Raw genomic sequence first — 26170 nt, forward strand, 5'->3', positions numbered from 1 at the left:
GGCATAATGGCATAGGCCTGTAGTGCCAGCTACTCAGGAGGCTGAGGTGAAAAGGTTGTTTGAACCCAGGAGGTCAAGGCTGCAGTGAGCCATCTTCATGCCACTGTACTCCAGCGTGGGCAACAGAGCAAGACCCTGTCTCAAAAGGAAAAAAAGAAAAGAAAGAAAGAAAAAGAAAAAATATATATATAAGGCAAATACTAATGAAAAGAAAACTGGTATAATTATATTAATTATAAACGAAGTAAATGTTAAGGCCAAATGAGATAACGAGAGTCTGTATGTAATTATAAAAGATAATTTTCATCAGAAAGATATGCCAATTCTAGCCTCATATGCACCTAAAACATAGTTTCAAAATATATAAAACAAACACTTATAAACTATATCAGGAGAATTTGACAAATTCATAATGAATAAAAAGATGTTAGCACATATCTTTAAGTAATTCAGAGCCAAAATGTTAGTAAAAATTTAGATTTAAGCAAATTAATTATAAAGTTTGATAGAATGAGCATATACAGGAACGTTTCCCTCAACAAACAAGACTCATTATATTCTCAAGCACACAGAATATATTTATTAAAAAATGACCAGAGAGCAAGTCATAAAGCAAGAATAATTTTTTTTCCTATTGCTGCTGTAACTAATAACAAAAAGAAAAAAACTTTTTAAGGATGGGTATCATACAAACCACATTCTCTGACCACAAGGAAATTACATTAGAAATCCAGCTAAAATCAATTATAAAAATTTAAACGTTTACACAAATATATCATTTGTTAAGAAACTAAGAAATATACTTCTGAAATAATTTTTTAAATGGAAATTAGAAATTACTTGGAACCTGACAGAAACAAAATACTGTACATCAAAGCTTATAAAATAAAATGAAATGAGCAATTATGTTGGGAAAAAGGAGAGTCTGGGATTTAATGAGTTTAAAAATTGAAAAAAGACCAACAGAATAAATACAGGAAAATGAAAGAAAGGAAACAATTAAAATAAGAGCAGTTAACAAAACCGAAAATTGATTCTTTGAAAAGACTAACAGAATTAAGAAAGTTCGGGAAAGATATACTAAGAAACAAAAAGAAACCAGGCACAGTGGCTCACACCAATTATACCAGCATCTTGGGAGGTAGAGGTGGGAGAATCACTTGAGCCTAGGAGTTCAAGACTAGCCTGGGCAACATAGTGACACCTCATCTTCACAAAAAAAATTTTTCTTTTTTTTTTTTGAGATGGAGTTTCACTCTTGTTACCCAGGCTGGAGTGCAATGGTGCAATCTTGGCTCACTGCAACCTCCACCTCCTGGGTTCAAGCAATTCTCCTGCCTCAGCCTCCCGAGTAACTGGGATTACAGGCGCGCACCACCATGCCCAGCTAATTTTCGTATTTTTAGTAGAGACGGGGTTTCACCATGTTGACCAGGATGGTCTCGATCTCTTGACCTCGTGATCCACCCACCTCAGCCTCCCAAAGTGTTGGGATTATAGGCGTGAGCCACTGCACCCGGCCACAAAACTTTTTTTTAAAAAACTTTTTTAATTAGCCGGGCATGGTGCCACCTGCCTGCTGTCTCAGCTACTAGGGAGGCTGGGGCAGGAAGATCATTTGAACTAAAGAGTTTGAGGTTGCAGTGAACTATGATCATGCCACTACACTACAGCCTGGGTGAGAGAGTAAGACCCTGTCTCAAAAGGAAGAAAAGAAAAGAAAGAAAAGAAAGGAGAAGAGAAGAGACAAAAAAAGAAAAGAAACAAATAGTAAAAACACAAAATTTTTTTAAAAGGATATCACTACAGATATCTCAGAAATTTTAAAACAAATGAAAAGATATAGCAAGAGGAAGAAAGGAAATAATAAACACTGAGTAGAAATTAATGAAATAGAGAATAGAAAAACAATAGAGAAAATCAACAAAATCACAAATTGGATTTTTATTTTTTTAAAGGTAGGGTCTTACTCTGTTACCCAGGCTCCCAGGCTGGAATGCAATGGCACAATCTCGGTTTACTGCAACCTCCACCTCCCAGGCTCAAGTGATCCTCTCACCTCAACCTCCTGAGTAGCTGGGACTATAGACCACACCACATGCCCAGCTAATTTTTGTATTTTTTTAGGCTGGTCTTGAACTCCTGACCTCGGGTGATCCACCCGCCTCAGCCTCCCAAAGTGCTGGGATTATAGGTGTGAGCCACCATGCTTGGCCAAGTTGGATATTTTTAAAAATTAACTAAATTTCATATCTTTAGTGAGATTAACCAAGAAAAAAAAGAGAAAAGACTCAAATTACTAGAACAAGAAATGAGAGACATTACTACCAATCTTACAGATATAAAAAGAATTATAAAAAACACTACAACAATTGTGTGCCAAAAAAATTAGATAACTCAGATGAAATCAACAACTTTCTAGGAAGGCAGAAATTACCAAAACTGACTCAAGAATAAATAAAAAAATTTGAATAGACCAATAAAGAGACTAGATTAGTAATTTTTAAAACTACCCTACAAAGAAAAGCACAGGTCTAGATAGCTTCACTGGTGAATTTTACCAAACATTCAAAGAATTAATATGAATTTTTCACAAACTCTTCAAAAAATTAGAAGCAGATACTAAGAACATTTAATGAAAAAGTATTATTTTTCATTGGACACTTATACCACACACCAAATATAAAAATAGATCACAGATCTAAATGTAATAGCTAAAACTATAAAATTCTGGGAATAAAACATAAGCATAAATATTTTTGTTGTTGTTGTTGATTGTTTGTTTGAGAGAGTCTCACTCCGTAGCCCAAGCTGGAGTGCAGTGGCACGATCTCAGCTCACTGCAACCTTCACCTCTGGGGCTCAAGCGATTCTCCTGCCTCAGCCTCCCAAGTAGCTGGCACTAGAGGCGCGCGCCACCACACCCGGTTAATTTTTTTGTATTTTTAGTAGAGACGGGGTTTCATCATGTTGCTCTGGGTGGTCTCAAAGTCCTGAGCAAGCATAAATCTTTATGATCTTGACTTTGGCAATGGAATCTTAAATATGATACCAAATACACAGCAATAAAAGAAAAACTAGACAAATTGAACTTCATTAAAAATAAAGTTTTGTGCTCCAACTACACCATTAAGAAGTGAGAAGAGGCCAGGCATGGTGGCTTACGTCTGTAATCCCAGGGAGGGATTATTTGGGAGGCCAAAGCAGGTGGATCACCTGAGGTCAGGAGCTCAAGACCAGCCTGGACAACATGGTGAAACCTCATCTCTACTAAAAATACAAAAATTACCCAGGCATGGTGGCAGACGCCTGTAATCCCAGCTATTTGGGAGGCTGAGGTATGCGAATTGCTTGAACCTGGGAGGTGGAAATTGCAGTGAGCCAAGATCGCGCAACCACACTCCAGCCTGGGCAACAGCCCAAGACTCTGCCTCAAAAAATAAAAATAAAAAAAGAAGTGAGAAGATAGTCCAAAGAATGGAAGAAAATATTTGCAAGTAATATATCTGATAGGGGACTTATATATAGGATATATAAGTAACTCTTACAACTCATTAATAAGAAGACAAACAACCCAACTTAAAAATAAGCAATGGATTTGAATAGACATTTCTTCAAAGAAGATATAAAAATGACCAAAAAGCACATGAAAAGATGTTCAATGTCATTAAGTCATAAATCATAAATCAAAACCACAATGAGATACCACTTCACACCCATTAGAATGACTAAAATCAAAAAGTCAGGGAATAATAAGTATTGACAAGGATGTGGACAAGTCAGAAACCTCATACTCCCCTGGTGGGAATGAAAAATTGTGCAGCTGCTTTGGAAAACAGCCTGGCAATTCCTCAAAAGGTTAAACATAGAGTTACCACATGACCAGCAATTCCACTCCTAGATATACACCCAAGAGAAATGAAAACCTATTTTACATAAGAACTTGTACACAAATATTTATAGCAGCACTATTTGTAATTGCTAAAAGGTGGATGCACCCCAAATATCCATCAACTGATGAATAGATAAATAAAATGTAGTATAGCCATACAATGAAATATTATTTCCCACCTCAGCCTCCTGAGTAGCTAGGATTATAGACATCCATACCATGCCCTGCTAATTTTTGTGTTTTTCATAGAAACAGGGTTTCACCATGTTGGCCAGGCTGGCCTTGAACTCCTGATATCAGGTGATCTGCCCACCTCAGTCTCCCGAAGTGCTGGGATTACAGGTGTGACCCACTGCAACCAGCCTTGAATTGTACAACATGGTGAGACCCTGTCTCTAACAAAAACTTTTTTTTTTTAATTAGCACATTTTCATCAGAAAGATATACCAAAATACACACACTTGATAGTGTGTGTCTGTAGTCCCTGCTGCTACTCAGGAGGCTGAGACAGGAGGATCACTTGAGACCAGGAAATCAAATCTGCAGTGAACCATGATCATTTCACTGTACTCCATCCTGGGTGACAGAGCAAGACCCTGTGTCAAAAAAAAAAAAAAGATACTTGAAAGCATTAAAGAACAAGAGCAAGACAAACCTGTAATCCCAGCACTTTAGGAGGTTGAGGTGGGCAGATCACCTGAGGTTGAGAATTCGAGACCAGGCTGGCCAACATGGTGAAACCCCATCTCTACTAAAAATACAAAAATTAGCCAGGTATGGTGGCACATGCCTGTAGTCCCAGCTACTCGAGAGGCTGAGGCAGGAGAATCGCTTGAACACAGGAGGTGGAGGTTGAAGTGAGCTGAGATCGCGCCATTGCCAAGGTCTCTGTCCCTGGGTGACAGAGACTCCGTCTCAAAAACCAATGCACAAAACAAACACACAAAAAAAACAAGAGAACAAGACAAAGATGGCTGCTCTTACTTCTTTTCAACCTTATTCTCAAAGATCTTAGCCAGCACAGAGGCATAATAAAATATGTAAAAAGGAATAAGGATTGAAAAAGAAGAAACAAAACTGTCATTATTTGCAAATGATGTTTGTCTACAAGAATATTCAAAATAAACTATACATAAATTACTACAATTAATGTGATAGTGTAGCAATATTCCAGACCTTAAAAATCAATAAACAAAAATTAATTACCTTCCAATATAACAACAATAAACACCAAAATGTTATTTCTAAAATGATCCCATTTACAATAACATTAAAACATATAAAACAGCTATTCCAAAAATAACAAATGTGCGCCAATATGCCTGGCTAATTTTTGTATTTTTAGTAGAGATGGGTTTCACCATGATGGCCAGGCTGGTCTCGAACCCCTGACCTCAAGTGATACATCAGCCTTGGCCTCCTAAAGTGCTGGGATTACAGGGATGAACCATTGCGCCCGGCCTGATGTGATGACTGTTGAATGAAGGTCTGAATGAAGAGTCAGTCATGTACATATGTGGAGTTAGGGGTCAGGGTGCAGGAGTTTTCCAAGTAGAAAAAACTAAAAGCTCAGATAAGAATGTGTTTGTCTTATTTAAGGGAGGAAAAGAAGTACTATAATGTTAGAAAAAGAGTGGAAGGGGAGTGAACAGGGGAAGAGTGAAGGGAGATGATCACCCCCAGTCAGAGATGGAGGACACTGTGTGGAACTATGGGGTAGTAAAAAGGGAGAAAGCTTGCACATGGTCTGTTGGCAGAGTCAATAAGACTTACCAATGGGGTGACTAGGTTAGAAAGGGAGAGGTAAGTATGACTACTAGGACTGGAGCTGAAAAAGCACACAGAGATGTGGAAAGTCTGGGGGATTAGGAGAGAACCAATAGTTTCATTTCAGCCAAGTTAAGATTCAAAGCCTAATAGATATCCAAGTGGATATATGATGAAAAAGCTGAAGCTGATATGATTCTTGATCCTTTGTAAGAAATGTGTATTTTCTCTCTGGAGCTTCTCTGGAGCTTCTCAGGAATTTCTATCAGTGGAGCTCTGAAATGTATCGAGGTATGAAGGGGTTTGTTTTTTGTTTGTTTTCCTTCAATCTCTTTGGTGGGACCTTTCAATAGGAAGAGTAACATATTCCTTCAGCCCTGGTATATTTTTTTCTAGAGAGAGATGGAGGCAAGACAGAGAGAAAGAGAATTTTTCTCCCCAGCCCCTATTCTTTCCATTCTATCCACCTGGGAATTCCTATTCTCTGGATTGGAAATGATTAATGTATCTTTAATATTATCTAATATTTCTTTCCCTATATTTGCCTTTTTATATCACATTTAGGAGTATTCTTCAATTTGACCTTCTGGTTTGATAATCTGCTCCTCAAATGCATTCATTTGAGGAGCAGATTATCATTAGAGGAGCCAATTCCCTGAGGTTTTTTTGTTTGTTAGTTTTTGTTTTTATTTCAAGAGTCAACAGAATCCCTAATTGGTTTTTGTTTTCATATAAGCTGGTTATTGTTCCATGGATGAAAAATCCCTTCTCATCCTTCTTGGTATAAATCACATTTCTTTCAAAGTCGTGTTTATTTGTGGTTTTCTTCAATGTTCGTTTCTGTTTGCTGGGTTTGGTTTATCTCTTTTATGATGTTAGTTTTCCTTCAGCGTGTGCTTATTCCTTTTTTTTTTTTTCTGTATTTTTCTGTCCTTTATACAGTCTTAATGGAAATGACTGTAATACAGAAACAAAGCTAAGCCATCTTAAATAGAACATCAAATGACCAACCTAATTTATTTTGCTAAGAGCAATTGATGAACTAAAAGAGAAATAAGTATTGTCTAAATTTTAGATATGGAAGAAAATCCCTGAGATTATTAATGATGTATCACAATCCTCTTAAGTAGATTCTGAAAATGATGGTATCAATATAATACATACAGTGGGTTTACATTTTAAACTTGATCTATTACCTTTGATATTTGTCTTACACTGAAAACAATTTCTGACATCTTCAGGAAACCAATATGATAAGCTAAATGTTAACTTAAAATAGTTAAACCCCTTAATAACTTTCTTTAGTTTCTTTTTCTAACTGCTTAAGTTTAGCATCTGAATAACAAAGGAAACATAAGTACTTAAGATCCTAAAGACCCATTACATTCTATTAATAAAGACAAAACAAAACTACATGTTTACTGAAAACAGTCTTTTTTTTCCTGCCTTCCAGTTTTATACTTTTGTTAAACACAAAAAAGTGGACAAGATCAAATAACTAGATGGTAAAACACTGATTTTTTTAAAAATCACATCTTTAAACCTGTGAGAATCACAATTCAAAATATGGCCACTGGGGACAACCTGTAAACCTGTGACCCTTTCTTAACACTGACACTATGTGACTGATTTTTCATAAAACACAAATGCCATTAAGAACGTATTTTTTTCTTGACACATTTTTTTTTTGAGACAGAGTCTCGCTGTCACCCATGCTGGAGTGCAGTGGCATGATCTCGACTCACTGCAACCTCCAATTCCTCAGTTCACATGATTCTCCTCCCTCAGCCTCCTGAGTAGCTGGGACTACAAGCATGTGGCCACAACCCCAGCTAATTTTTGTATTTTCAGTAGAGACAGGGTTTCACCACGTTGGCCAGGCTAATCTCGAACTCCTGACCTCAGGTGATCCGCTCACCTCAGCCTCCCAAAGTGCTAGGATCATAGGCATGAGCCACCATGCCCAGCACCCCCATTCTGCAATTTTGGTTAACAGACTCTGAGGCTCCAAACATGTAAACAATTTATCCTTATATTATGAAAGAGTAAAGTTGTGATAGCAATATAATGAATAAAGTCTAGCTTCTCTCAAGAAAGAGCTAAAGACTAAGAAGTGCTGCATTCTTGAAGTCAGTTCAATTTTACCCAAGCTTATTTTAGGTAATCAAAGCCTGGAGCAATGAGCTTAGGTAAAAATCAGGGATACTGAAAGCTAAATTTATTTGTTGCATTTATCTTCATTTTTGACAGCATGATTAGAAATCTCAGAGTCATACATGAAAGAATAATTTTTCCTGATTAAGATTCGATACTATGCTGGAACCCTCCCACCCTCTTGAAAACTAGTATATTCTGTTTTAGTCTTCATAGGTCAACTAATAAAAAGGTCTCATAATTCAGGCACACATTTTAAGTTTAGCTTTATCACATCTAAAAAGAATTCATGTATAAAACAAGTATCAGTTCAAAAATATAGATTACTTTTTAAGAAGAGCCGGCAGGAAATGTAAAACTACTTAAATCTGGTGGAAAGGAACTGTTACACCTGCCTGAAATTGAGAGAATGTAATGTTAACGTACATTACAGTATCATTAGGTACAGCTGCTTTCCAGGCAGCTTGTTTTCCTGTTTAGATCAGAGGTACTCGACACAGATTTCCTAATTCCTGTTACTAAGAGGCGCCCTTAAAGTGCTCCATTTCCCTTGCTTGGTACTCAAAATAAAACGTCCTGGTCCCACTATCCTGTCCTTTCAAAGAAGCAGAATGGCAGCCATTCTGCTTGGAGATTTTTCTTCTAGAAGATTAAGAAGTCTTTTAAGAATTAGAGATTTAGACATACACTCATCACAACAGTCTAGATTGCTTCAAAATATGAAATGAAGCTGAAATGTTTACATTTAATTTTACATATTAAATTTCTATATCATTAAGATGCCAATGTTTTAATGAAAAAGTAAGATCCAAGATGGCTGACCACTAGCAGCTTGGGATAGTAGCTCCTAGTGAAAGTGCAGAGAACGAGAGGATGCCACACTTTCAGAAGAATTTTTGTTGCTCATGGACCAGGAGATTCCCAGCGGAGGAGCCCCATGGGTCACTAGCGCGACTCTTGTTGCTGGCGCAGCGGTTTTGCTGGTGCCTCAGTGTGGCAGTTCTTGGCGCAGAGTGAGCAGGACTGGGTCCCCCTTTGGCCAATTCCTGGGCAGAAAAGCACCATCAATCTTAACACCGCTGTTTTGGCCAGCGCAGTGGATTGCTCAGATTTCGGCGCTGGGAATCAAAAAGCTCAATGTCCACTCAGAAACCTAATTTGAAAGTCGGAAATCACAAAGACGACAGGTGGACAAATTTACAATGATGGGAAGAAACCAGTGTAAAAAGGCTGAGAATACCCAAAATCAGAATGCCTCTCCCTCTACAGGTGATCACAGTTCCTCATCAGCAACGGAACAAGCCCTGATGGAGAATGAGTGCGTTCCATTAACAGAAGTAGACTTCAGAAGGTGGATGATAAGAAACTTCTGTGAATTAAAAGAACTTGCTCTAACCCAATGCAAAGAAACTAAGAACTTTAAAAAAAGGTTTGACGAAATGCTAACAAGAATAGACAATTTGGAGAGGAATATACGTGAATTAATGGAGCTGAAAAACACAACACGAGAACTTCACAAAGAATGCACAAGTTTTAACAGTCGAATTGATCAAGCAGAAAAAAGTATATCAGAGTTCGAAGACCAACTTAACAAAATAAAATGAGAAGTCAAGATTGGAGAAAAAAGGATAAAAAAGAATGAGCAAAGTCTCCAAGAAATACGGAACTATGTGAAAAGACCTAATCTACGTTTGATAGGTGTACCTGAATGTGACGAAGAGAATGAATCCAAGTTGGAAAATACTCTTCAGGATATTATTCAGGAAAACTTTCCCAACCTAAAAAGACAGGACAATATTCAACTCCAGGTAATACAGAGAACACCACAAAGATATTCCTCAAGAAGACCAACCCCAAGGCACATAATCGTCAGATTCACTAGGGTTGAAATGAAGGAGAAAATACTAAGAGCAGCTAGAGAGAAAGGTCAGGTTACCCACAAAGGGAAGCCTATCAGACTTGCAGCAGATCTCTCAGCAGAAACCCTACAAGACAGAAAAGAGCGGGGTCCAATATTCAACATCCTTAAAGAAAAGAACTTTCAACCCAGAATTTCATATCCAGCCAGTTGTGAAACTAAGCTTCACAGGCGAAGGAAAAATAAACTCTTTTGCAAACAAGCAAGCACTTAGAGATTTTACCATTACCAGGCCTGCTTTGCAGAAGCTTCTGAAAGAAGCACTACACATATAAACGAACAACCAGTATCAGCCTTTCCAAAAATACATCCGGCTAGCATCAAATGGCAGTATTAAACTCATATATATTATTAACTGGATAAAAAGCCAAAACCCATCAGTACGCTGTATCCAGATCCATCTCACATGCAATGATACACAAAGACTCAAAGGACAGAGGAAGATTTACCAACCAACCAGAGAGCAAACATAAATAAATAAATAAAAAGCAGGAGTTGCAATTCTCACCTCTGATAAAATAGACCTTAAGGCAACAAAGATCAAGAGGCAAAGAAGGACATTACATAATGGTAAAAGGATCAATGCAACAAGAAGAGCTAACCATCCTATATATACACGCACCCAACACAGGAGCATCCAGATACATAAGACAAGTTCTTAATGACTTATAAAGAGACTTAGCCTCCCACACAATAATAGTGGGAGACTGTAACATCACATTGTCAATATTAGAATGATCAACGAGATAGAAAATTAACAAGGATATCCAGGACTTGAATTCAGACCCAGAACAAGTAAACTTAATAAACATTTATAGAACTCTCCACTTCAGATACACAAAACATACATTCTTATCAGTACCATATCACACCTATTCCAAAAGTGACTACATAATTGGAAGTAAATCACTCCTCAGTAATCCCATAGCATTTCATAGGTTTAAATGAAATATTGGTTGGCTGCTTATTTGTTATTTTCTTCCCTTATTCCTTCCTGTCTCCATTGTTAAGCACAATTATTGGCATAAAAGAGGTTTTCAATTCTCATTTTTAGACTGCATTCTAGCCTGGGCAATAAAGCAATATTCCTGTTCTCTCTCCCTCTTTCTCTTCCTTTTTCTTCCTCTTCATTCTTTTTTTTTCTTTTTTCTTTTTTTCTTTCTCTCTTTCTTTCTTCCTTTAAAAAAAGAAAGAAAAAGTAGAAAATAGAGTATAAAATTCAGTATCACCTGTTTGTCTCAAATATAAGTACAGTGAGTATTAAACAGGAATGACAATGTAGTAGCAAAAACAGAACTGGTAGATTTGCCCAAATTAACTCTACTTCTCTGAATTTGAGGTGTATGACAAGTTGAATGTTTGATCTCTCAGCAATTGTTAATTACATTATCAGCTTAACACTTTCAAACACTGCGGGAGGCATTTCTCTGTTCACATAGACTTAGGTACACATATACTGAGCTGTGAATAGTTTGCCTTCCATTAGTTTGGTCTCTAAGCACTAAATACATAGATTTCAAATCAGTCTATGAGACCCAGTGACCCTCTCTTCAGAGGCATCAGTAATACATTTGGCAAATGTCTTGAAACATGAATTGTAAATTAACATAGGTACAATCTTGATAATGAGTCCCAAATATGTATTTTTTTAAATGTTAACATTACCAAAAAAATTGTAAGGATCATCAGCTCTATTTCCTGAAAATTCAGTTGAGGTAATTTCTGCAAATCACAGCTATACATTTACATACAGTTCTGACCCTCTTTTCGGCTGTGTTGTAGTCAATAGAATCTGAAGATGTATCTCCAGAACCTTTCATTTCAATAATCAGCTCTTCTCCAGCATCTATGGTTCTCGTGGAAAACAGTGCTATTTGGGGAAGACAAGCATTGAGCTTATCAGTGTAAACATTGAACACCTGAACATTCGGTCACAGCTGTGATTCACAAAGTGAGATACATTGCCGTATCGGGCTGCATCCACTGTGAATTCATCAGATTGATAGTCCAGATCAAAGAGTTACGTGATTCCCTTGTTGTCATATAACTGTCCCCGTTTTTCAGCTTCTTCACTTGTGAGTCCCTCTCCAACATATTCCAGGAAAAAACTCATTCTTATTTTATTATTATTATTTTTTGAGACGGAGTTTCACTCTTGTTACCCAGGCTGGAGTGCAATGGTGCGATCTCAGCTCACTGCAACCTCTGCCTCCTGGGTTCAAGCAATTCTCCTGCCTCAGCCTCTCAAGTAGCTGGGACTACAGGCGTGTGCCACCATGCCCAGCTAATTTTTGTGTTTTTAGTAGAAACGGGGTTTCACCATGTTGACCAGGATGGTCTCGATCTCTTGACCTCGTGATCCACCTGCCTCAGCCTCCCAAAGTGCTGGGATTATAGGCGTGAGCCACTGTGCCCGGCCAAAACTCATTCTTTTAATCTTTGCAAGGGTCTTTACTTTCCAGCCACGGCCATTGCTAGTTCAAAAGATGCAAAGCGAATACCATGTGCCTTTTTGTACAATCCTACTGGAACAATCAGGTCCTTACTGACACCTTGAGTTGCATTCATAGATGGGATTACCAGGTGGGATTTTAATTTGTTGGTTTTAATTATAAGCCAAAAGAACTCCAGCTTCAGCAGGACAACATTTTTCAAAGCAATCTGCATGAACAACCAAAGGTAGCTTCATTGACTAAGCTGATTCCAGGAGCTGGTTTGTATTTATTAAGGTAGTAAAAGTCTGAAGGTGGGCCCTCTAAATCAACAGTATTTTCAACAAATATCATTCCTTTCTGATTCTTCCTTCTGTTGAGTTCATCTTTCCACCTCTGCAGAGCTATCCTTTGTTTAGCCTTCTTCACTACACGGCAATGGCAGGTTTCAAAGTTTTGTTATTGACTTTTGGAGTTATTGCTTTGCCTTTCTTCACCTGAGATAAATAATTATGCTTGTCATTAGAGAATTGCTGAAGCAGTAATGGGCACTTCAGATTTTCCAAAGGTTCCCAAGTATTTGTAGAATCTGGCCATCCTTTCCATTTTACAAGGTAATATTCCATATCCTTTACTACCTTGTAGTCACACAAGTATTCTACCTCATAATTGTTTAGATTCCCTTTGGTGATTCCAATCAATTTACACATGAGCTTTTCTTTTCTACATAATTCCTGAACAGTAACAAGTGAAACTAGGCAAGGCACACACCAAGCTCCTCAAGCCTCAGCCCTGACCGCCGCCATCTTGCGGAGCTTTCATTCAAACGCAGCATGTGCTTATCCTTATTGGCAGGCCTCTCTTTTTAGTTAAGATTCCATATTGGCCTGTCTGTCGATGTGGTTTCCATTTACTGTCTCCAGAAATTATAATGGGAGTATATTGTCTGTGCTCCTCATTCCTTCAGAGATTTCTCTGAGTTTCAAGTTCAAGCATTGGCAATGACTGACTCCGCTTAAGGGTGAATATCTCTGATGCTCACTGCCTAAGCCTGCCCACAGCAAATTTAGGGTCCCTAATCAGTCAGCATGATGGTTGCCTCAGGTCCTTCCTTCTTTTCCTTGTAACTGTTGCCTCTGAACTAAGAATGCCACCAGAACCACTCCCCTTATTGCAGTAGTCCCTGCCTTTGTTTGGCTGTGGTTTCTTCCAACAATTCAATCTCATCTGCTTACCATTTTTCAGGAATTCCTGAACATTTCTTGTTGGCTGGTAGCACTTTCTCTTGCTTTTCAGTACTGTTAAGAATTTATTTTCTAAAATGCCTAGGAATAAATTTAGCTAAGAAGATAAAAGATCTCTGCAAGGAAAAGTATTAGACATTGATGAAAGAAACTGAAGAGCACATACAAAAAATAGAAAACACCTCATGTTCATGGATGGAAAGAATATTGTGAAAATGACCATATTACCAAAGTGACCTACAAATTAAATGCAATCTCTATCAAAGAGACACTAACAGAACCCAAGGATGCAATACAGATGGTCATATAACTCGGGCACACAGATTTTATGCCTACCAGATTCTTAGATCTATGATCTTGCTGCCATAGGGAACTACCTGGGTCTGAGCCCTGGAGTCCAAGATTATACAACTGTTCCAAACCCCATCCCCAAAGGTCACAGAGAAGGGCCTGATGGCCACCAGAGGGAGCCCAGGAGCCAAAGCATATGAGCTCATCTGAAATCAATTCTGTAGCCATGACAAGAATAAAACAAAAGAAAGAAGGCTTTATCCCAGAAATACAAAGATAATTCAATATCGGGAAAAAAAAATACATTAATATAAATCATTTTATTAACATATTAAAGGGAGAGGAGCCATATGGTCAGGACAAAGTAAAAGACCTGAATTGACGGAGAGACAAAAAACAATGTTCTTGGATAAGAAAACTTGATTTTGTAGTGATGTCAATTCTGTCCAAAATTAGTCAATACATTAAAAGCAAAATCCTAGGAGAATTTTTATGAAATGTGGCAAGCTGATTGCAAAATTTGTCTGGAAAAGAAAATATGCAAGAATAGCCAAGAAATGATCGTAAAAGGTTGGTAAGAGAGGCTTTGGCCTAGCAGATATCAATATAAAGATATAAATCACTATAAAGCTACAGTAATTAAAACAGTGTGACATGGGGACAGCAAGAGACAATAAAATTTCTTTAGAACATAACACCGGGTCAGAAAGAGACTAATACATTTGTGACAAATTTGTATAAGATAAAGTTGGCATTTTTTAAATCAATGAGAAAAGAATGACCTTTATAATAAATTTTATTGTGGCAAGTAAATAAGCTTACTTACCCTACCTCACTCACTCAATAAGTAATCTCTAGATGAAATAAAATTTAAATTGAAAAGTAAAACTTTTAAATCATTAGAAGAAAATACCTGAGAGAAAAGAATGAGAAAAGAATGAGAAAAGAATGACCTTTATAATAAATCAATGAGAAAAGAATGACCTTTATAATAAATTTTATTGTGGCAAGTAAATAAGCTTACTTACCCTACCTCACTCACTCAATAAGTAATCTCTAGATGAAATAAAATTTAAATTGAAAAGTAAAACTTTTAAATCATTAGAAGAAAATACAGTAAGGAGAATGTATTTAAAACCCTGGGGATATAATGCAAGAGACAAAAATGAAAAAGAAATTTGCTACCCCAAATAATTAAACTTCTATATAACAAAAGGTATCATACACAAATAAAAAAGGCAACTGACATAAAATGTTTGCCACATATAGAACAGGCAAAGAAATACTATAGAGAATATATAAGGAACTTGTAGAAATCAATATTTTAAAAGAAGAAAAACTTTAATAGCGAAATTTTTGCTATTGAAGAAGAAAAATTTTAATAGCAAAAAATGACAGAATTATTCTTAACATTTTTAGTGATCAGAGAAGTGTAACAACAGCAAGATATCCTTTTTCATCCATTATAATGCAAAATTTAAAAGACTAAGGCCACGTGAGGTGGCTCAAGCCTGTAATCCCAGCACTTTAGGAGGCTGAGCGGAGACCAGGAGTTCAAGACCAGCTTAGGCAAATACCAAGACTCTATCTCTACAAAAAAATTAAAATAATCATCAGAGTGGGCTGCCATGCACCTGTAGTCCTACTTACTTGGGAAGCTGAGAGGAGCAGATCACTTGTGCCCAGGAGTTTAAGGTTACAGTGAGCTATGATTGCACCACTGCTACAGCCTGGGCAACAGGGCAAGACTCCATCTCTTTCAAAGTTTAATTTAATTTAATTTAAATTTTAAAATTAAAGTTTAATTTCAAAGTTTAATTTAATTTAAATTTTAAAATTAAAAGTAAAATTTTAAAATTAAAAGTAAAAGACTGATAACACCCAGCATCAGTCAAGATATGGAGAAATGGATACTGTTGTATTCTTGGTGGAGATTTAAATTAAGACATTACTGAGGGCAATTTAGGGCATCTTTCAACAATTTAAATAAACGTACCTTTGATCCAATAACTCCCTGTCAAGATAGCTATCATAGAGAAGTATTTGTACATGTGCCAAAGAGTTGTGTAAAATGATATTATTTGATATTATTTGCAGTATTGTTTGCATAGCAAAAGAAAACATTAGATATAATTTAAATGTCCAACAACAGGAAATGCTCAAATGAACTATATTTATACAATAGAATATTACATATAACTTTTAAAGAAACAATTATATAAAAATATCTACGGCTGGTTTTGGTGATTCATGCCTGTAATCCTAGCACTTTGGGAGGCTGAGGCAGGTGGATCACCTGAGGCTGGGAGTTCAAGAGCAGCCTGACCAGCATGGTGAAACCCCGTCTCTACTAAAAATAGAAAAATTAGCTGGTTGTGGTGGTACATGCCTGTGGTTCCAGCTACTACGGAGGTTGAAGCAGGAGAACTGCTTGAACTCGGGAGGCGGAGGTTGCAGTGAGTCGAGATTGTGCCACTGCAATCCAGCCTGGGCAACAAGAGTGAAACTCCATCTCAAAAAAATAGATAGATAGATAGATAGATAGATAGATAGATAGATAGATAGAGATAGAGAGAGATACATACATATATCTATAAGACATGGTATATTGTTAAAAGCAAGCCTCACATATTAAAGAAAGACATAGAAGATTTTAAAAGATCCAAATAAAACTTTTAAAGATAAAAAATACAATTGTTGAAATAAAAAAAAAAATCAAATGGATGAATGCAACATGATGTCCTGGATTGTATCCAGGAACAGAAAAAGGATATTTATGGGAAAACTGGGAAAATTTGAATAATGCCTGTAGTTTAATACCAATTATGTTTAGTTGTGCCATTGCTAATTTCTGAGTTTTGATAAACATATCATGGCTATATAAGATGTTCACATTAGGAGAAGTTGGTTTTAAGTTATACAAGAAATCTGTGTCATATCTTTAGAACTCTTCTGCCAATCTAAAATTATTTCAAAATTTAAAACAAATTTTAAATACATTAGATGGAATTAAAGCAGACTAGAACTTGCAGCAGAAAATATTAGTAAACTTGATCATAGCAATAGATATTAACAAAAAGAAAAAAGAAAAAAAGAAATAAATAAGCAAAGTATCAGTGAGCTTTGGGACTTCAAGCGGCCTAATATATGTATAATTGGAATCTCAGAAAAAGAAGCAATGGACAGAAAAAAATATGGAAAAAAATCAAAATTTTTCCATACTTGATTTAAAAAAATTCTACAAAGTCATAGATTCAAGAATCTCAACAAAACTCAATCAGAAGAAACATGAAGATAGCTAGACCAAGGCACATTATAATACAGTTGCTTTAATCAGTGGTAAAGAAAACATCTTAAAAGCAATCATAGAAAAAGACATTATATGCAGAGGACAAACATAAGAATGACAGCAGTCATTGTCAGAAGCAATGTAAGCCAGAAGACAGTAGCACAATAGCTTCACAATGCTCAAAAGAAAATTAAACTGTCAGAATTCTATACTAAGCAAAATACTTCTCGAAACTGAAGTTAAATAAAAATATTTTCAGATATACAAAACTTTAGAGACTTTATTACCAACAGATTAGATCTTTAAGAATGTTAAAAGAGTTCTTCAGGTGGAAGAAAAAATGATATCAGACAAAAATACCTATTTATACAGGCAATAAAGAGCCCTAGAAATGGTAAATATGTGAATAATTATAAAATTTTTTTACTCTAATTTTTAAACTTTTTAAAACATAGTTTGGATGTGGCCAATAAGATGCTAATAATTTTTTTAAAGGAAGGAATATATAACATAGTTGACTATTAGAAGCAAAAGTAATAAGGTATTATAGAATTTTAACAGATGTGGGATTACAATATATAACAATAGCTCAAAACCCAGAAGAGGGGGTGGAAGTTCACTGTTGCAACATTTATATACTACAGGTAACATGGTATTATATTAAAGGTAGATTAATAAGTTACAGTTAAAGCAACCACTAAAAATAAAAGATAACTATGCTAATAAAAGAATTAATCCAAAAGAACACAAAACAAAATTTAAAGGAAATTAAATAATAGATGGAACAATAGAAATCAAACAGCAAGATGAAATATTTAAATCCAATTTTTGGATGACAATATCCATGGTCATTTTTAACGTGATTGGTCTAAGCATCTAAATTAAAGGGCACAGATTGTCTGATTAAATTTTTAAAGATCCAACTCTACATTAATAGCAGACAAAGTAGATTTTAGAGCAAAAATATTAACAGGGATAACAGTCCTAAAAGTTTATATATCTAATAATAGAGCTTCAAAATACACAGAGCAAGACCTGAGGGAACTGAAAAGAGGAACAGACATATCTATAATAATAGCCAAAGATTTCAACATCCCTGTCTCAATAGTTGAAAAATAAATAGAAAATTAGTAAGAATATAGAAGACTTGAACAATACTTCAACCAACTTAATTGATATTTATAAAACCCTTCACCCAATAACAGCAGAATACCATGGAAAAAGACAGCTAAGGAGAGTCCTCCTGGGGTCAAAACAAACCTCAAAGACTGGCCTCAAAAATATTCCTGCCCAAATTTAATTGGATCAGACTGTGGCACAATATATTCCCCAGTGCATGATCAAAAACAATAAAGCAATCAGATGGCAATTTGTGGAGCCTAACACTGGATGTGATACCAACAAAAAAAAGAGAGAGAGAGAGAGAGTTTGAGCCAAATGCATAAGCCCTTTAGAAATAAAACACTAATCTATTAGCAATTTGGAATTCTTGGCTTTGGTAGAAATGTTCACAAAGCTGACTCTTAATTTGTAAATACTTTTACAGATAGATCAGGAAAAGTGACAATCAAATGGCTCTGCTAAAACCAGTTATCCCAGGGGTGAATGTGCACATATCCAAGGCTACAGCCTCTGAGGAAAGACTGAGGCTTCACGCCGTGGGATAATAGACTAAACTAAATAGTCTAGCCAAGTCAGTAACAAAGAAGTAAAAATTAACAAAAGCAAGCTACAAAGAGGGGTGAAAAATCAGTATCCAGAGTGGCTACCATATATTACCCAAAATACACAGTTTCAACAAAGAGTCATGCAAAGAAACAAGAAAGTATACATACATGAGGGGGGAAAGCAGGCAAGAGAAACTGCCTGCAAAAGGCCTCAAGTCACATTTAGCCAATGAAGATTTTAGGCACCAACCATAACTATGTTCAAAAAATTAAAGGAATTCATGCTTAAAGAATTAAAGGATCTACGTACTTAGTGCAATCCCTATCAAAATCCCAATGACATTTTTGCAGAAATAGAAACATCCATCCTAAGATTCACATGGAATCTCAAGGGACCTCGAGTAGCCAAAACAACTTTGAAAAATAACAAAGCTGAAGGACTCACATTTCCTGATTTCAAAACTTACTACAAAACTACAGTAATCAAAACAGTGTGGTACTGGAATAAAGACAGAAACATAGACCAATGGAACAGAATGAAAAGCCCCGAAATAAACCCTCATATCAAGTGATTTTTGTCAAGAGAAATGAGACTATTTATTGAGGAAGGGACAGTTTTTTTCAGTAAATCATGCTGGGAAAATTAGGTATCTACGTGCAAAAGAGATTCTTATGTAATGCCAAATACAAAAAAAAAAAAAAAAATCAAAATGGACGAAAGACCTACCAAAAACTATCAAACTTTTAGAAGAAATCAGAGAGCAAAAGCTTCATGAATTTGAATTTGGCAATAATTTCTTGGATGACTCCAAAGGCAGAGGCAAAGAAAGAAAACAATCAACAAATTAGACTTCGTGAAAATATTAAAATTTTGTATATCACAAGATTACATCAACAGAGTAAGAAGGCAACCCACAGGATGGGAGAAAATATTTATAAATTATATATATGATGAGGGATTAATATCCATAATATATAGAGAACTTCTAACCCCCCCCAAAAAAGTGCTATTAATAAAAGGCCAAATAACTTAAACAGACATTTCTCAAAAAATCTGTACAAATAGACGAGAGGCACATGAACAAATGCTTATCACTAAATCATTAAGGCAAGGCAATCAAAACTGCAATGAGATATTTCATCTCACCCAATAGAATGGCTACTATTAAAAAAAAAAAAACCCAGAAAATAACCAAGTGTTGGTCAGACTGTGGAGAAGTTGGAACCCTTGTGCACTGTTGGTGGAAATATTAAATAGGAAACAGTATGGTAGTTTCTACAAAAAGTTAAAAACAGAATGACCATATGATCCAGCAATTCTACCTCTGATGAGGGGTGGATAAGTAAAGGAAGCTATGATGACAATTTCTCATCAAATAGAGAATATTAATAAGGAGATAGAAACTATTTTGAATGGAAACTCCAAAATTAAATGTACAATAACCAAAATGAAAAATTCACTAGAGGTGCTCAACAGTAGATTTGGATTGGCAAAAGAATCATCAAACTTGGCTTTGCAGACGCTGCTGCTGCCTGGAGCCTTGTAGTATCAGCCATGGTCAGTCCTACCTTGTTCTTCGACATCGCCGTCGATAGCGAGCCCTTGAGCTGCATCTCCTTCGAGCTGTTTGCAGACAAGGTTCCAAAGACAGCAGAAAACTTTCGTGCTCTGAGCACTGGAGAGAAAGGATTTGGTTATAAGGGTTCCTGCTTTCACAGAATTATTCCAGGGTTTATGTGTCAGGGTGGTGACTTCACACGCCATAATGGCATTGGTGGCAAGTCCATCTACAGGGAGAAATTTGATGATGAGAACTTCGTCCTAAAGCATACAGGTCCTAGCATCTTGTCCATGGCAAATACTGGACCCAACACAAACGGTTCCCAGTTTTTCATCTGCACTGTCAAGACTGAGTGGTTGGATGGCAAGCATGTGGTCTTTGGCAAGGTGAAAGAAGGCATGAATATTGTGGAGGCCAGGGAGCGCTTTGGGTCCAGGAATGGCAAGACCAGCAAGAAGATCACCATTGCTGACTGTGGACAACTTTAATAAGTTTGACTTGTCTTTTATCTTAACCACCAGACCATTCCTTCTGTAGCTCAGGAGAGCACCCCTCCACCCCATTTGCTTGCAGTATCCTAAAATCTGTGCTCCCGCTGCAGTTCCCTTTGAGTTCCATGTTTTCCTTGTTCCCTTCCAAGCTGGATTGCAGAGTTGAGTTAAGTTTATGATTACGAAATAAAGACTAAATAACAACAACAAAAAAAGAATCATCAAACTTGAAGATATATTGATAGAGATTATATAATCTGAACAACAGAAAGAAAAAAGGATAAAGAAAAATGAACATAGCCTCAGGGAAATATGAAACACATATTAAGTGTACTAACATATAAGTGAGATAGGATTACCAGGAGAGGAGAGAAAGAAAGGAACAGAAAAAGTATTAGAAGATATGATGATTGAAAACTTCCCAATTTTGTTGAAAAACATTACATATTCAAGAAGCTCAACAAACTCAAAGAAACCCACCCCAGACATATAGTAGTAAAAGTGCTTGAAAGACAAAGAGAAAACATTGACAGTAGTGAGAGACAAATAACTCTTCACATACAAGGAAATGATAATAAGATTAGTGGCTGATTTCCTGTCAGAAACAATGGAAGCTGAAAGGCAGCAGGCTGACATATTCAAAGTGCTGAAAGAAAAACCTGCCAACCAAAAATCTTAAAAACAGACAAACTATCTTTCAAAAACCAAGGCAAAATAAAGACATATCCACATAAACAAAAACTAAGAGAATTCATTGCTAGCAGACCCACCTTACAAGAAATACTAAAAGAAATCCTCTAGGTTGAAAGCAAGCAAATATAGACAGAAATTCAAATCCACGTGATAGAACAAAGAGCACTGATCAAGGTAATTAAGTGCCTATTTTTTATTTCTTCTCCTATTTTTTAAAGAAATTGTATAAAACAATATTACATAATTATATTCTTAGAAAAAATGTATACTCTAAAAATTACAAAATATTGTTGAAAGAAATTAAAGATCAGATTGGCTCATCGGCGCTGTCATGGCAGGTGTGCTGAAGAAGACCACTGGCCTCGTCAGATTGGCTGTATGTGAGAGTCCACAAAAGACAAGCAACTAAAATCAGTCTGCCAAAATGTAAGAGGCTAAGAATATTGTACACAAAGATCCTTGATGTTCTTAAGCAAATCCCTAAAAAAGCAGCATATAGAAAGTATACAGAACAGATTACAAATGAGAAGCCGGCTACGGTTAAAGAACCAGATGTTAAAAAATTAGAAGACTAACTTCAAGGCGGTCAAATAGAAGAGGTGATTCTTCAGGCTGAAAATGAACTAAGTCTGGCAAGAAAAATGATGCATTGGAAACCATGGGAGATGTTAAAGGAAAAGCCTCCTGCCAATCAGTGGAAATGGTCAATGTAATTATTAAATGACTGGTGGGTTGCTTGGAAACTGATATAATTTAAATATTCTGTTATATTAAGAGCATGTCCATATTACTGACATTTTATAATCAAGAAAAGTGATATAGAAAATATTTAAGAGACTGTTAAAATTAGTGATTATGGTAGTACAGTCTTGTGAATCAATTTTTGATTTGTGAAGTATCCACACAAATTATTTCAAAGATGATATTTCTTTGAGCAGAGAGGTCATGGGAAAAGTTGAAAATTAATTTTTAAAAATCCTACAGATCTTCAATGCAGAGGCCATAATCCAAAAGCAAAGTTTCTTTAGTAGTATCTTCAATACCTCATTAATTTTTTATGATCCTAAGAAGAAAAAGTCCTTAATTATTATTGCCTAAACAAATTTATAGATCACTGTTTGAAGTAAATAGTAAGAGTGAATATTTTCAAATGTGATAAAATAGCACAAGTGGCTGGTGATAAAATTTGAAATTATGGTTAACCTCCTTGGCTGTGATCTTACTTATGTATAATAAAATTTTAATATATAATTAAGCTGGGTGTGGTGGCTCACACCTGTAATCCTAGCACTTTGGGAGGCCTAGGCAGGTGGATCATTTGAGGTCAGAAGTTTGAGACCAGCTGGCTAATATGGTGCAACCCCATCTCTACCAAAAATACAAAAAATTAGCTGGGTGTGATGTTGTGTACTTGTGATCCCAGTTAATCAGGTGGCTGAGGTTGGAGGATCACTTGCACCAAAAAGGCAGAGGTTGCAGTGAGCCCATATCATACTACTGCACCCCAGCCTGGGTATCAGAGCGAAACCCCATCTCAAAGAAAAAAAATTTAAATTAAAATAGACTAAAGAGCTGAATACACATTTCTCCAAAGAAGATATACAAATGGCCAATGAGTACTTGAAAACATGTTCAACATCATTAACCATTAGAGAAATGCAAATCAAAATCACAATTAGGTATCACTTCACTCTTACTATAATGGCTATATATATATACACACACACACATATATATACATATATATATATATGTATATATATATGTATATATTTGAGACAGGGTCTCATTCTGTCACCCAGGCTGGAGTAGAGTGGGTTGAACATGGCTCATTGCAGCCCTCAATCTCCTGGGCTCAAGCTATTCTCCTGCCTCAGCCTCCCAAGTAGCTGGGACTACAGGCACATACCACCATGCCTGGCTAATTTTTTGTAGAGATGAGGATTTACCATGTTGCCCCAGCTGGTCTTGAACTCCTGATCTCGAGTGATCTGCCCACCTCAGCCTCCCAAAGTGCTGGGATTTTAGGTATAAGCCACCGCATCTGGCGAGGATGGCTGTAATTTAAAAAGCAGATAATCACAATTATTGGTGAGGATGCGGAGAAATTGGAACCCTCATATATTGGAGAAATGTAAAATGGGAAAATAAAATGATACTTTCCATTTTGGAAAATGGCAGTTTCCCAAAACATACACATAGAGTTTCTATATGACACAGAAATTCCACTCCTAGGAAAATATCCAAAAAAAATGAAAATATACATCCACACAAAAACTTGTACACAAATTTTCATATCAGCACTATTAATAAGAGTCAAAAAGTGGAATCAACCCAAATGTCTATCAACTGATAATGGGCAAATATAATGTGATATAGCCATACAAATGAGTATTACTTAGCAATAAAAAGAAATTAAGTCCTGATACATGCTACAATATAGATGAACCTTGAAAACATTGTTAAGCGAGAGAAACCAGTCACAAAGGGAAACATATTATATAGTTTCATTTTTATGAAATGTCAAGAATAGGCAGCTCAATCGAGACAGAAAGTAGATTAATGGTTTCCTAAGACTGGAGGAGGTTTGAGGGGAAAAGAGGAGTGACTGCTAATGGGTATGGGCTTTCTTTTGGAAGGGATAAACACGTTCTAAAATTGACTGTGTTGATACTCAAAACTGTTGCGTTGTACACTTTCAGTTCACCCATTGTACACTTTAAACTCACCCATTTAAAGTGTACGATTCAATAGTTATGTGTTTGAATTGCACATTTTAAATGGGTGAATTTAAATGGGTGGCTGCACAGTATTTGAATTATAGCTCAATAAAGACGCTATTTTTAAAAGGAACTAACCATTGATTTGCACAACACGGATGACTCTCAAAATAATCATGCTGAATGAAAGAAGCCAGATTTTTAAAAGAGTACATTCTGCATAATTCCATTTACGTAAAATGCTAGAAAATGAAAGTAATCTACAGTTACAGAAAGCAAATCAGCGGCTGCCTGGTTGGAGAAGAAAGGGATGTATTACCAAGGGGCATGAGAAAAATTGTGGGTATATTAGGTAAGTTCATTATCTTGATTGTGGTCATGGTTTCATCATGGTTTCATGACTATATACCTTAGAACTAATCAAATTATATGATTTAAATATAGTTGTACATCAATCATCCTTCAATAAAGCTGCAACCAAAAAAAGCATACCAAAAAGTCACAAGATATAATCACAAGACCTATTTCTATGTATAGATATATATATGCAAATAATCTGAAAAGTGTCTGGATAGATATACACAAAACTAATAACAATAGTTACTTTTGGAAAAGTAAAAGTGTAAATTTATTTTTTGTAAATAAGTAAAATGCTAATAAAATTACTTTTAATTTTAAAATAGTGAAATAAAAGTCTAACAACAATACCTAGTTAAAAATAACACTAATTTTTAGAGAGACTCCTAGCTGGGCAAGGTGGCTGATGCCTGTAATCCCAACCCTTTGGGAGGCCAAGGCAGGAGGATCACTCAAGGTCAGGAGTTCTAGACCAGCCTGGCCAACATGGTAAAACCCTGTCTCCACTAAAAATACAAAAATTAGCCAGGCATGGTGACACATGCCTGTGGTCCCAGCTACTGGTGAGGCTGGGACAGGAGAATTGCTGGAACCCAGGAGGCAGAGGATGCAGTGAGCCAAGAACATGCCACTGCACTCCAGCCTGGGCAACAGAGCAAGACTCTGTCTCAAAAAAAAACCTAAAATGCAATTTAAAAAATAAATAAATAAATAAATAAATAAATCAGTTTCAACGGCCAAATGAAGGATTTTGTAGCCTTAAAATATTTGCATTCATTTACTTTTAAAATTACAGAGGAAGGACAAAGTCTTTTTAGTAAATTCTTACTTATTAAAATGATTTTTTTCTCAAAAAAAAAAAAAAAAAGAAATAGAAATAAATAAATAAATAGACCCTTAAGCCTACAGAGGCATGGACTTTGAAAACTGTGGAGAACCTCATGGAGGAGGATGGATGCTCTGAGCACAGGGAGGAGGGACCAAGCAGAGACAAAGGGAACCCAGTCACTGGCTGCCTGGGCACACGGGCTTTGCAGTGACTGAGGGAGACAGGATTCAAGGGTGGACAAATCAGTGTCAGAGTCAACCCAGGGCCATGCTTCTGCCTCATTAAGTGACGCTGAGCTAGCTCCTTCACATCTCTAGTGCAGTTCTGCCGCCTGTACAGTGAGCATGGGTTAAGATGGCCTTTAAGGACTTTCCTGCTCTGATATTCTACAATTCAGCTGTGCTTCTTCTTCCGGTTCAGTTCACTCCCTTATTCACGTTCCTGGATTTTGCACTTTTGTAAGATCCCTGTGAGAGTTGAGCCAAGACCTCTACTTGGAAAGCAAGTCTCCCTATCATTTGTTCACTCATTCATTTATTTTTACATTTATTTTTTCATTGAAAATTGCGGCTGGGCAATGTGGCTCACGCCTGTAATCCCAGCACTTTGGGAGGCTGAGACGGGTGGATAATGAGGTCAGGAGTTCAAAACCAGCCTGGCCAATATGGTGAAACCCCATCTCTACTAAAAAATACCTAAAAATTAGCCGGGCATGGTGGCGCACTGCTGGAGTCCCAGCTACTCAGGAGGCTGAGGCAGGAGAATCACTTGAACCCAGGAGCAGAGGTTGCAGTGAGCCAAGACTCCCTCTCAAAAAAAAGAACACAGAAAAGTGCTTATGTGTTCATTTAATTGCTCATCCAT

General features: G+C 36.4%; 1 protein-coding gene and 2 pseudogenes across 1 annotated transcript; 2 read left to right on the forward strand and 1 right to left on the reverse strand.

Moving 5' to 3' along the window:
• Positions 1–11437: 11437 nt before the first annotated feature.
• LOC105724525 (histone-lysine N-methyltransferase SUV39H2-like) lies at positions 11438–12969 on the reverse strand (annotated as a pseudogene).
• A 7240-nt stretch (positions 12970–20209) lies between these two features.
• On the forward strand, positions 20210–20704 carry LOC105724524 (peptidyl-prolyl cis-trans isomerase A-like). Its single transcript, XM_012463189.2, has one exon. The coding sequence runs from the start codon at positions 20210–20212 to the stop codon at positions 20702–20704; it is 495 nt and encodes a 164-aa protein (XP_012318612.1).
• A 1027-nt stretch (positions 20705–21731) lies between these two features.
• On the forward strand, positions 21732–22113 carry LOC105724513 (NADH dehydrogenase [ubiquinone] 1 alpha subcomplex subunit 5-like; annotated as a pseudogene).
• Positions 22114–26170: the final 4057 nt, after the last annotated feature.

The sequence above is a fragment of the Aotus nancymaae genome, unplaced genomic scaffold (genome assembly GCF_030222135.1).
Source record: "Aotus nancymaae isolate 86718 unplaced genomic scaffold, 86718_ANA_hifiasm-v0.15.2.pri h1tg000003l, whole genome shotgun sequence".
NCBI classification, from domain to species: Eukaryota; Metazoa; Chordata; class Mammalia; order Primates; family Aotidae; genus Aotus; species Aotus nancymaae.